Source organism: Sciurus vulgaris, assembly GCF_902686455.1.
Source record: "Sciurus vulgaris genome assembly, chromosome: 8".
In the NCBI taxonomy this organism is placed as follows: domain Eukaryota; kingdom Metazoa; phylum Chordata; class Mammalia; order Rodentia; family Sciuridae; genus Sciurus; species Sciurus vulgaris.
Genome location: NC_136468.1, coordinates 50,701,649 through 50,715,260, shown reverse-complemented (window position 1 = coordinate 50,715,260; position 13,612 = coordinate 50,701,649). Strand labels below are relative to the sequence as shown.

General features: G+C 39.1%; 1 protein-coding gene across 3 annotated transcripts in view; it reads right to left on the bottom strand.

The window, feature by feature from the left end:
• Nucleotides 1-415: 415 nt before the first annotated feature.
• Nucleotides 416-13,612, bottom strand: part of CDK6 (cyclin dependent kinase 6) — a 215,115-nt gene continuing 201,918 nt past the window's right edge. For all 3 annotated transcript variants that reach the window (XM_079152106.1, XM_079152107.1, XM_079152105.1), the window contains exons 7-8: nt 13,084-13,219; nt 416-10,266 (exon numbers count right to left, since the gene is read on the bottom strand). In XM_079152106.1, the coding sequence (XP_079008232.1) occupies nt 10,120-10,266; nt 13,084-13,219 (283 nt within the window). In that variant the 3' untranslated portion in view covers nt 416-10,119. The remainder of the gene's footprint in view (nt 10,267-13,083; nt 13,220-13,612) is intronic.

Sequence of the window (13,612 nt, the reverse complement as noted above, 5' to 3'; positions counted from 1 at the left end):
CATTGCCAACTAATATGGGCTCAATAAATATTTGTTGAATGAACTCTAAACTCAGTAGGCTGCTAGTTACTTTTTTGAACTTTGGAAATCTAAAAAGGAGTCCTTTAAAAGTAAAACACGTTTTGTTAATACATTTTTGCAATTTAATGCTCTTATTTACTATATTTATATTCATATTTTTCATTGAAGTAAATGTTATTCTGGAGGCTGAGACAGGAGGATCCCAAGTTTGAGGCTAGCCTGGGCAACTTAGGGAGACCCTGTTTCAAAGTCTAAAATAAAATTCTAAAAAAGGGCTGGGAGTATAGTTCAGTGGTAGACTGCTTGCCTAGCATGTGTAAGTCCCTGAGTTCAATCTCTAGTATTGTAACAAACGAAAAAAGAATCGTGACGAGAGTAATTCAAATTCAAGAAAGCAGTTTAAAATTGCCTTTTTATTGTTTTTATTTGCTACCAATATTTTTATTGTAAGAAATACAAAAGGTATGACAAATGTACAGACCATTTTCTTTTCGTTTCAATTTAGCTTCTGCGGAAGTGAACACATTAGACAGTAACATTTCAACACCAATTGTGAAAAAACAGTGAATTCCATTATCTGATAATAAATACCAATATTTGCATTCTAGCACCCAGTAAGACATCCAGTTTCCAAAGGATTATTAACTGTAACCCTCTGAATTTCCTGACCTGTTATCTTTGCCATGACAACGAAATCGCCATGGCAGTTCTTCCTCTCCAATTAAGTGTCAGGGTAAGATGCAAGCAGGAATGGACACCCCTGACCCCAGAGGCCCCAGGTCATAAAGCATCCCTTATTTGAGTTACTTTAAAAATAGAGTTCTACTGGTGGGCTATTAATGAAAGTTGTGGAGGTCTGTGGATGACATATTTTATCCAACACAAACACCTACTTTTCTGTTCTCTTCTGGTGGGAAGGATTTAGATCAACTGATCACTATTTTCATCTGCTTCAAGGGAAGAACATTCAGCTCAGGACCCTCTAAAGACATTTCTGCATGGAATAGGGGAATGGTCGCTAGTGACACGGCCCACTCCACCCTGTCTCTTTGCTGCCTATACCCAAGGTCATTTTTTTTTTTTTTTTTTTGAGGGTTGATAATCCATATAGGTAAGAAAGTCCCTGCCTTCCCAGGGTTGATGCTGGGATGGACCTGACAGGCCAGTGTGGTTACTCTCAACCTTGTATGCAGAGAAAAGAGCGGAAGCAACATCTAACACCAAGTCGTTGGCCTGCATTCTTATAAGACTGTGTTCCTGGCAGTGATTTTCCACACTGCTTTTTTGACCTGCTGAGTCCAAAGCACCAAAACAGAGCATTGTGTAGCAATATGAGCAAACGGAATGAGAGTAATTATGCACCTTGAGGGAACATGCACCCTGATGTCTGTACCCTGATATTAAAATAGCAGAATGAATTTCAAGTATGAAGAAACACAGTAGAAGTGTAGTCTGCAAATGGATAGAAAACAGCAGCCTGGAATGTGGTTTTTATTCTTGGCTAGTTTTTCTCTTGGTACCACAGTTAAAACTGAATGCTCTGTAGAATGACTTGGTTAAACATCAAGATGCTACAAAGATGCTAGAAGGCATTTCTGATTGACCTCATGAGCACATTCAGTGCCTGGCATCAGGAACCATCTATCGATGACCGTGGCCAACCAAATGTTACGTGGGGGTGTTGGCCAGGCCTAGGCAGGCACACTGTGGTGCCTAAAATATCTCTCATGATGTCCCTGATGACTCTAAATCAGCAGAGGACTGAGAGCAACACTTGGACAGGTCAGGGTGGTGGCAGGGAGCACCTTAGTGGGAGAGAGGAAAAGATGCAGGGATCAGAATGTAGGCTGTGGACATAATAGTCATCCTGGACTGTTCACATAGTCTAGATTAGCATCTGATGTGCACAGTCTCTACATTCTGAGAACTGTGATTTCAGATACAGTAACCAATAAGTCAAAAGTCCAAATTAATTTTTTATAACAAAACATTTTCTCTTTTAAGTAAGAAAAGAAAGGCGTTTACTGTATATGACAGCTTCGCTGAAACTTAGAAGATTTTAACTAGGCCCTATGGGAAGGCTGAAGCACTAATACCTTTTACAGTGAAAACATGCTTTTACACATCTTAGAAATGATAATCCTATAAAACTCTCTAGTTCTAATCTGCCCTCTATAGGAACTGACAGTGTGCTTTTCTTAACACATACTGCTTTTCTGTACCAAACACTTGCCCTTTAACCTTCAGATCGAATACCAGAAATACCTAAAATACCAGATATGCAGCAAGCTTTTGAGGTGTTGGGAATTGCTGGTTGTTAAAATCCCTTTGTCAATTACTGTAAGAACAACCCTTGCTCTTCATTTCCAGGCTGGATTGCTTCTGTACACAGTTAAGTTGCCCCAAGCATGGAAACAGACTTCTTCATCTGACCTGCTCTGGAAGCCTCAAGGCACAAGCTGCCAGTTCTGCTTCTACAGAACAGTTTTCACACTGCTCCCCTTTCAGCAGTACTGCCTGTTCACACTTCTGCACAGGACACCTAGTACCGCACTAGATCTGGGGGAGAAGCTTCTTCACAAGGCCGGACAGAAGGCACCGCCCAGACACCTGTCTCTGCCTGGCATCTATCTACTCTGCTGGCCACCTGGCCCAGTTCCTAAATGAAAGCAATCCCTAAAATGCTTTTCTACCTTTAGCTTTTATTTTTGTTGTAATTTCACACTATACTATATGCATATTCGACAAAAGCAATAACTACAAAGTTCTCTGCTTTGATTCCTTTACATAATGATAAAACACCAAAAATCCTACAGCTATAGACTTAAATCTACTAATCATATTAAAAATGCATGCAGCTTATTTGGGGGCTTCCTCTCACTTTTAATTTCTTAGATCCATGAAGACCATGATAATGAATGTCAAATGAAAGTCCTAGTATTTCTGCCTTCAGTTGTACTTTCACAGGACTAGTGTGACTCAGAAATAAATAATATACATGAATAATAATAGAAATAATTTATGCAAATGTAGAACAACTTGAAAAAAATTCTCCACCTGCTAAGTGCTGCTTCTAGGTTCCTATTCCATTTACATTTATTAATGGTCACTGGAAAAAAATGAATAAAAAGTAAGTAAGGAGATATAACTTACATGTGTATATTGTTGCAAAGTCCAAGAGTGAAAAGATACATGATACACTTGGAGGTTCAAAAAATGCACTACTGCTGGATCAATTTTAAGTATTCAAAGACTTAAAGGTCAAACTCAGAGTTACTGGTGACTACAGAAATATCGTTAGCTAATACACATTATTTCATTTCATAAAATTTAAGATTAGAAATTTTCAAGTAAGGGTATAAGGGTACCATCAGAACATAGCAACAGAATGTGACTAAAAACCGGTATGAAATTAAATATTTATGTGGTTTTATGTTTGCTGGTTAATGCTACAGTCACAGTTCTTTGCAGTTAATATGTATATTCCTCCTTTAAGAAAATTTACTTTTGACAATCCAAACTCCTAAAGTAGAGAAGGGGTTGATTTTTTGTGTGTGATCAGATGATTCACACAAAAGATTCCTCTTGACAGGAAAGTCCCCTATTACAGGAGATAATTTGCTTACATGCCTGTAATTACTTGAAGCGGGAGGAGAGGAAATCAGAAACTAAAGAAGAGCTTTTGCCAACTGAAGATGGAGTAGAAAATAAACAACTTTTCAAAATAACTTTCCCAGAATCACTCTTGCTATCATAAATGTAGAATGATAGAAAATAAAAATAAAAAAAAAAATTCCTGCAATTATACACCTCTTTAAAAAAAAAAAAAAAAAGCTGAGCTTACAGCTTGAGATGCCTGGTAGAGCTTCGCAGAGAGCAGCTTCTACCACATCCCTTCATACCCGAACGTTCGGAGAATTGTGTTGTACTTATTTATGCACAGAAGGCATCCGTTTGCTTCCAAAGTCATTTTACTTCCTTAGATTGCAGAACGGATGCCTCTGAGAGAGCAGCAGGGCCTGGACCTCGGGTGGTCTCCTCGGGGCGGGTCTCGGGCAGCCCCGCCCCCTGCCACTCTCCGGCTCAGGGGCGGGGCGCCGCACCCGGAAGGCGTCCAGGTGCGGATCAAGTCGGGAGCGCCAGCCAGTGGCGCTCGCCTTGGCCCAGGTAACACACCTGGGCATGAAGTTGGCCTTTCACTTAGGGGCTTAAACTAGACTCTGCTTCGGTGGGAGCAGAGAGGTGAATGGGGCCATGATTTCTTAGAGCTTTGAAAGTTCCTAGTGTGTGGTATTTTGATTCAGTGTGAATTACTGAAATTTCTTGCCTGACCCTCTGGAGGAAAGCAGGTACCATCGAGTGCCTGCCCCTCAGAGGGAGTAGCCTATTGTGCTGTGCTGTGTTAACTGAAAAATGCTGTAATTTTTTTCCTCCTAAGTTTTGCACATCATCTACAGGGGAGACGGGTGGGAACTGGTCTCTGAGCAGGAACTCTTAATTAAAACAAAAATATCACAAATGCTAAAAGTGGAGAAACTAGGGATATGGAATCGTTGCTAAATTATGCTCATATATCTAGACAAAACCTAAGAATTACAATCTCTTAGGAATTTACATTAGTCATTACATAAGTGTGAAATTTACCAGGTCTTTAGTATTTTAGTGCTGTTTCAGTATAACAATTCTTTAGAAAAGATTTTGCCTACTTATTGATGCATTACTTATTTTCCCCATCTGATTTTTAAAGTTAGAATTTTTAAGTGGAATCAGTGTCAAAAGGTCACCATGGTAGAGGATGTGAAAGTAGTAGACTGGGGTTGTCTGTAGGTGTTTTGACTGGGGCTTCTTGAGTTTTATACTGCTAACAAAACTATCCTGTTCACAAATGAGAGTTGCCTTTTTAATAAGTGAGTCGATCCAAAGTAGAAAAGTGAGGTAAGTAGATACCTCCAAAAAAAAAAAAAAAAAAAAAAAAGTGTCCTGAATAAAAGTATAAAAGTGACTAGGCTTTCTTGACCCACTTAGGATCAAAAGAGGCATAAAGTCATCTAGCACAACTGATTTGCAGACAAATTGTTCAGAACCTAGATAACAACCAAAATATCTTTAGTTACAGAACATTATGAACACTATTAATTATCTTGAAAAACAAGTGCCAGGCAGAAGTTAAAGATGTGCAGAAAAATAGAATGAAGTCCTTAGAACTAACTCTTCAGCCTTGACCAGATTTTTATTTTTTTCTGAAAGCGCCACCTTGTGGAACACACTGTAATAAAACAGAAGAGCCCAGCTCTTGGGACTGAATTTAAAAACAGACCTTTTTTAAAAGTTTTTTTTTTTTTTTTTTTTAACTACCTTTCATACCTACTATTAAAACAAAAACAAAAACACCAAATTACCTTCCCTTCCTACCACATTAACTTTAAATTTCCCTAATAGTATTTCAATAGGTACTTGGGGGAAAAAAAAAAGCCTTTACTTTCAGGTGGCTCTTTCTTCTTGAAGGCCAAAGCACCAGGATCAAGGAAACAAAGATTATAATGGAAATCCATTTATTAATCTACACTGCCTCCCCGAAAATACCAATAAATGAAAAACACTTTGAAAAGCTGACTGGTACTTCACTTAAAAACAACAAAACAAAAAAACAAAAATTTTGAGAAAAAAATAATTGAGAAATAATAATTGAGAGAAAAAATTGAGAAAAAAATATTAAAAATTCAGATCCCTCCTATTTCTACAGTGCTGTTATTTACAAAGGTCAGAAGACAGAGAAGGCCAAAGGAATAGTTTGGCTTATTTTCTAAAAAAGAACAAGTTAGAAATGCTTGAGATATAAGTATGTATCAAAATTGGACTAAAATTACATTGATATAAAAGGAAGTCAATAAGGAATGAAAATGCTATTTTTTCATGCTCTTGAAGAAATACCATTACTATTTATCCCAGGATATATACTGCTTTCAGGCTTTGGTGGGCTCAGAAAGTTTTCTGGAGAAGGAATATGCAAAAAATACCTTCCTGATTACATTCCCAAATGTATTTAATGCACATGATACAGGAGTTTGGGTAAGGTTCACAATTTTTCAAAAGTCCCAGTGGCATAGGAAATACGTGCCTTAAATTTTTTTTTTTTTTAACAGTGAATACCCGAAGGTATATGTTAATTTGTGCTTGGGATAGCTTTTCCATAAAATTTGTTTTTGAACATGTCAAGTCTATAGTTGCCAGGTGACTTTAATATCAATTCTTACAATATATTTGATGATAAAAAATTTGCTTCAAAATATATGAAACTTTGAAACTATCCTTTGAATATGTTCAGTTTTTTCAGAATTTCCTCTATTCACTGTCCACTGTTTCATAAGTCATTTTTAAAGATTTAGAAATCATGCAACATCTTTATTCTTATGTCACAACATTAAGCATGCATTCTTTTGAATTCTCTCAATATGTTCCTAGACACAATTATGCAAAGAAAGTGTGTTTTCAGAGAATAAAATGTAAGACACTCTCTTGAGCTTATCATAAAAACAGTCAAGTTCTCAGTTAAAAGAAAAGTAATTCTTTGAACACAAGAATTTTAATGTTTATGATATCAGGAAGTTTACATGATTTAATTTCCACAATGGAATGAGAATTGCCATTACTGACTTTAATAGGCACCACTTTAAAGAGAGGCAGCTATAGTTACTTAAAAATCAATTTAAATACATAATTTAAAGTTCACAATGTTTGGTACTATTGGTTTTTTTTCAACAAGATGGATAGTACCATATTCTAGAATCAAACTATATATTTTTCTATTAAAAGGAACACATTTCCTTTAGGATCTTAATGTCCTGTGCATTCTGAAATTTTCATTTGTACTGAACACTAACCTGCTGAGATTCTACTCTTAGATGAATAATTTTAAACTATTTTTAGTAAGTCACCCAGGGCTAAATGAAAAACCCGCTATTCACAGTGTGTGCTTCCTGAGGGAAAAACTGTGAGAATACAGGGGGCTGAAATGGCTGGAGCTTTCCTCCAGATAGGCTCTTTGCTAGTGAGTTCCCAAACTCTTCAAAGAAGGACAAAGTGGGAGGCTCCAACCCATTAAGTTCTTACAAGCTCTCAAGAATTATGTTCTTAAGCTTAGGTTATCATTACCCTTGACCATGAGATAGCTTATGATAAACAGACACATTTTTCTCTTTTTATACTGAGGTTATAACTCTACCCCACACAATAGCCCACAGGGCATGGGCCACCAGAATCAAGCCCCAAACGAGCTATGAGGCACATACATAATGTTCAAATGTGATTTCAAATCTGATACTTTTCCTGCTATAAGCTGCTTCAGTAGAACCCTGGGGCAGTCTGACCTTATCAGTTAACCACTGCCTAGCTTTTGGCAAAGTCTGAAGCCATGTCACAGAAGAATAAGCCATATTCACTAGGTTTTTATTCTACTGTATGCTTCAAAGTGCCCTAATGGCAAAGCTGTTCATGGGGTACCTGGGTTTTAGACGTGGTGACCCTGGGTGTGAAGACATAGGACAAGAGAATCATCACTCGGGTGCAACCACCACAGTGAGGGAAGAACTGGAGAGACTTAAGCTGAATTTGTGAAGCTGAGATGCCCTTTCATTCTGTGCCATCAGAGGGTGATGGGCAAAGCATCTAGTGTCAAATGTGTTTTAATTTTTCTTCACAAACACTTATAAATAAGTCCAAAGCAGATGCTAGAAATAGAAACTGAGCTCTCCAACTTGTTTAAAATTCTAAAAATGCTGAAAATTTCCAGTCCAGAACAGCTGCATTTTTCTTGCGGGAACTACTGAAAAAACTTTTGCAAAAGCAAAGAGTCAAGTTATGTTCACTCTAACACATAGATACTAACAAGAAAAGGTCATGATGAATCAGTGCAGTGAATTTTAAAATCAAATTTCTAGGCTCCAGGAAAAATGTCTTTGTCTTTTGAACCTTGATCAAAGGAAAGGCAGAACTCATTTTCCAGGTAAGACTTGGAACAGATCTTGCCCAGAATGCTCTAGATTCATTATATCTCAAGCATTTATAGTGCTGACAACACATCATCAATGCTGTCACAGGAAGGGAGTGTAAAACACTCTTAGCCCATCTTTTTTATCTTGCTTTAGAAAAAATTCCCGGTTCCTAAAGCTACTGAATTAGAACAATGTTAAACAATGTATGTTTTTTAAAAAGAACAGTTCCACCCCAAAAGGCTTTCAAGAAGGAACACCTCCTAAATTTTCTTCTTGTTCAAGATAGTCATATAAAATATTAAGCTGGAAGAATTCAGGGAGCTTGATAATGCATAAGTATCATATGAAACACTTTCTATCGAGCAAAGCAATGGCCAGTCCTTGAAAATTCTAACTCTAAACATGATCTAGCTGTTTGTTGCATGCACTGAAAGAGTCAGAAAGCACAGGCAGCTGAACTTCTCTAAAGATACTTTCTGTGTCTTCTGGTTACTCAAGCCCTCTCAGCACTAAACCATAAGGAAGGCAGAGATGGGATGAGATACTAAGGATGAAAGAGAAAGCATTCCAAGGAAAAGGAGAGCTGTTTATAATGTCCAGTCAGGCTGATTCTGCAGAGAGCAGGAGTGAGAATAAGGCACTGGAAACAAGCATGGCCTGGGGGAGGGAGACAAAGATTATTTTAGAGTATAAATAGCCAGCTCTAAAAAAGAGTAAATGACACTCCCTCAGAAACTACGCTAAGCATAAATTCTACAAAAATATAAAACACTAAGTAACAGTTTATAACAATCTGTGTGCTGGTGATAGAGTGGAACAAGAATCCTACTCATGGCCTAGGTAACTCAAGCAGATGCCAGGTAGGAAGACTGCATCAAGAGTGAGAACATATGGGGCCCTGTCAGGAATGCAGAATCAAGGCCATAAACCATAATCTGAAGCTGCCTATTTATGAAAGGTTCATTGAAAGCAGGCAAGCAGGTGGCGCATGGAACAGCTTCAGCATCTGTTATGAGTTATGTAATGGTAGCGATATACATTAGAGGTGCTGGGAGATAGGTAAGATGGACACTTTGCAAATAATGCAGTGCATGGTGAAAAGTACAGTGTAATAGGTACAGAAAATTTAAATGGTATCTCTGTCTGGTCAGAGAGAACTACTCTCCAAATCCAAACAGGAAACAGTTTTTGACAAATTCCTAAAAACAAAAACAAAGTAACAACAAAAACCAAAAAAGAAGTCATGACATTTCAAACCAGAAAATAAAGGGTTTTCACTAGTTCTTTAACCTATTTGAGGTACAATCCCTAAATCTATAGCAAGTAATAAAAAGCTTATATTTTCCAAAGGAAACAATAAAGCATGATACTATATAGAAGGTTAAGACAGACTTACAACAGGTAAATTCAGCTTTCAAAAGAGTAAATAGAATGCATGCTTTAAAAAACAGGTCTCTTAAAGGATATTAGAATTTTTTTTCTTCCTTTTTGTTGTGTGTCTAAAACGTCATCTTTAACTGCTAACAAATGTACTCCTTTTGGCCAGAAAAGAAATGCTGAGGACATAGGCTCAACTTTCTAATTTGAGAAGATCATTCTGGTGAATCACCTTCAGTGAACAAGCGCCTGGTATTTATCGGCGAGTCTTTAAAATTCAATTATTCTTGTTGTTTACAAAAAGTAACACTTTAAGAGATCTTAGAATCTCTCTCACACACAAATACACACATACTCAAAAAAGTACCAAATCAGGCCCAGCAGCTGCAGAGAGATTACGTCATAACTCAGCTGTGCCTGGATCACCCACTTCACACTGGCAGCATTCAAGGTTAGAAAAATGAAATGGCAGCACAATTGGTCAGCAGCTTCTCTTCTTCTGGAATTTTTCCAGGTTCTTGAAACAGACAGACAAATGAACGAACATAAAGCTGCAATCACTCTTGCATTGATTCCAAAACAGTAAACTAGGCGGTTTCCTTGAGGAAGCAGAACCCATCCCGAAGATGGCGGCTGGAAGGCCTCCAGACAGTGACCTTCGACAGCTCTGGGACCTATCAGCCACCAGGGGTGTTCTCTAGATGATCAGCTCAAGACAGCCATGGGGACCTCAGGCTGTATTCAGCTCTGAGGTCTTCTGGCTGGGCGGCAGGTGGGAATCCAGGTTCTCCTTGCACCTCTCCAGGTCTTGGAAGTATGGGTGAGACAGGGCGCTGTAGGCAGATATTCTTTTGGCTGGATTAAATGTCAGGCACTTCTGTAATAAAAAATAATTGATATAAAACGTCAGTGTGAATAATAATCTTTACATAGTTATTCATCTACTTCACTGACATGTATTAAGCATATCTATAATAAGAATGAATATTTATTTCAAGGGACACTACATAATTTGTAGACAGTACTTGTATATGCCTCTAACACATAAACGGCCCCTCAGGAAAAGGCAACATCTTTTAGGTGTCTCTGGACTGTTCCCGACCTAGAATTTCTCTCCAAACTATTCCTAGTTCCTTAAAAAATTGAGGTGTAGCTCAGTGGTAGAGTGCTTGCTAGGATGTACAGGCTTTGGGTTTGATCCCCAGTACTCCTGCTCAAGTTTATATTGTATTTGTAGTATGTATATAACCTCACTTACATTGTGATTCTGCTAGTGGAAGAAAACTTAGTACTATAGCCAGAGACATCACCCCTTGCCTTGCCCCAGGGTTTGTCAATGTGCAGGGAACAGAGGAGGTGCCCTATTCAGGTGTAAAGAGTAATCAGAACAAGGGTGCCTGGTGGAGGGGCTAAAACTAGGCCTCCATTACTTGCCCTGGGACTGTATCACCCACGGGAAGGATGCCCTCCTTCTGACTCTCAGCACGATGCCACATGGGCTAGCAGCATCCCTGCAAGGAATCCATAAGATTCTATTCAAGTCACTAAAGTCTATTCCGGGTGGATGATTCAAGCACAGGAGTACTACAGCAAATTAGCTAGTCCCTGCACTTAAGGAGTACCTGGTCTAAGTCAAATGGTCTGGTCAGTTTGGCTAGGTGACTGAGGTAGAAGACAGAAGGAGGGATAGGTGAACCTCTGTTCCCAAAGTGTCAACCAATCCCTAATGTCAGTCCCATTTCCACTTCAATCATATGTAATCTTGTTTCTCAATTCCTCCTCTCCTTCCATGGACTACCCCCCCCCCCATGCCCCCAGCATCTACCTAGTGATAAGCACTAATTACCATGAATAGGACCCACCCATTGCCCCAGGAGCTCACAGGCCACAGAAAAGCATACCAGCTGAGGCAATGCCCATTGAAGGGAAGTGGGCCTCTGAAATGCCTATAAATTTCAAGACCTCTATGTAATCCAAAGAGTTAATATTTTTATGGTTATGCAGACCTTCCCCCTCATTTTGGGTTCCTGCTCACAATCCTCATTATTTTCTGACTAAATTAGGGACTCTGTTAATAGCCGAAAGCTACTGGTCTTAAAGAAAGGCCCATACAAGTAGAAAATTCTGCATATAATTTCAGGTGAATTCTTGGGTCCCTACCAATTTGCAGATGCCAATTTCAGTTTTGGGTCTTCTGAAAATCAAAGAGCTAAATGGCAGGCAGAGGAAGGAGATTATTTGTAGAATGGATCCACTGGCTCTAATAGAATAAAAAAAACTTTAGAAAAACTTTGCAAAGACTGCCTTTCCAAAGGACAGGAAAGCAGGGGCAAAATTCTTGAGCCTGAGTCTCTCTTTCTGCAGGGCAAGGAGGAAAAAGATAAGGCAAGGGCATTAGAAAAAGCAGCAGTCCCCCAGGACATAGGAAAGAAGAGAAAAGCACTGTGGGAATGTGTGTGAGGTAGAGAGAGATGTCCCTAGAGGATTATCTGGGAGGAAGCCCTTTCCCTGCAGCTGCACCAACGGGGTAAGAGCTGGGAAGAAGGAGGAGGGAAGAAGAGCTCCTTGGTCAAATAAGGGTGTGTGAGAACCCAAAGCAGAACTCTTAATACATTTTGTCCTACAGAATTACAGTTAGAAAAGGGAGTTAAGTTCTATTTCTGCTCTATTTCAGGAATGAGGTGGCTGGCACAAGAATTAACTCAAAGATCTTGTGTAATAATATTGCTTCTGCACAAAAATTTAATTTCATTGCCAAGTAACTAACTTACAAAATGAGGTTTTAGAATCATAACTTAGCCAAAACATGAATAATGTGGTAGACTGGATGATTTCTTCTGCACATTTTCCCCTTCTTCTCTCTCCTCCTTCCCCAGGAGGAGCAATCCTTCCTCCATTCAAGCTGGCCTTAGCTGGGTAACTTGATTTGGCCAACGGAATGTGGAAAGAAATGGCAGGGTGATTCTTCTAAGTGGAGGCCTATGGGGGCACTGTATGTTCTTGCCCACCCTCTGGGAGCATCTGCCTGCTGCCATAAGGAAAACATGCCCCACGGAGTGGGGCCTCCCATGGAAAAGACCTGTACTTGACCACAGCCTGAAGCAGAGGTCAAAGGCTCTTAATTCAGGAGGCAAAGGATACACTCATCACTAACTGAGTTCTGTCACCAAGAGAAGACCTCAACAGGTATACTCTTCTTTGCTTATTGTTCTGGCCTCCAAGTCCAGAAACTTATGTACAACATCAAATACTATGAGTTTGAGTCTTAAGGATTTTACATGTGCATGCATGGCATGTTAAATACTTAATAAATAAATTGGTCACTAAGAAGGAGTTTTGTTACTTTGTTCCTTTGGAACCAAAAGATGTTCCTATTTATGAAAAAGAACTTAAAATGACAAACAAGTTACTTAAAGCGGCATGAACTTTAAACAAGGAAAGATAATATTTATTTCTAAACAAGCATATACCCAAGCAAATCCAGAAGCTTCTAAGGCTTCATTCAAATACATGTTCAAAGATTAAGAGTGTGGATCAGAAAGACATTCCAGAATCAAAAGCCACCAGCTGGAAACAAAACCCATGAAGAAACTGCAGCCAGCTGTGATGGCTGTAGCCCTTGTTGAATTGATTCTTGCACCCAGAGCCCATTATGAATAAGATCAGCCCAGGGCGGAGCACTGCATGAACTTACCAGAAGCAGGTCTTTGCCTAGTTCGTCGATATCTGTTACAAACTTCTCAATGGGCTGGGCAGATTTGGAATGAAAAGCCTGCCTGGGAAGGGCAACGTCTCTAGGCCAGTCCTCTTCTCCTGGGAGTCCAATTACACTATGAAAGAATATGTGAACGTGAGCATTAACTGCTATGCCAAGTGTTTCCTCACCACATTCTAGAGAGAGCAAAATCTCTGGGACAGGCATTGGGGACAGAGATCCCCAGGAGAAATCCGCGCTTAATGACTATTTGTCTCTGCTCTACTGCAATATGGCAATCATCTAACAGGAGAGTAAGACTGTAAAATTCATAGGAAGGAGATACAAGTTTATGCTGGCAGCAGATAAAAATATATGAGATGGTACAGAAATGAAGCATATATTAAGGGAAAGCTCTAACATATTGACAAAGCAGGACCTACTGGATTCAGAAGAGACCCGCATGGGTATATAATATCTTTCTTTATGCCCACAAGTATTCTTTGTGTTCCCCAGTGTCATGGTTTCA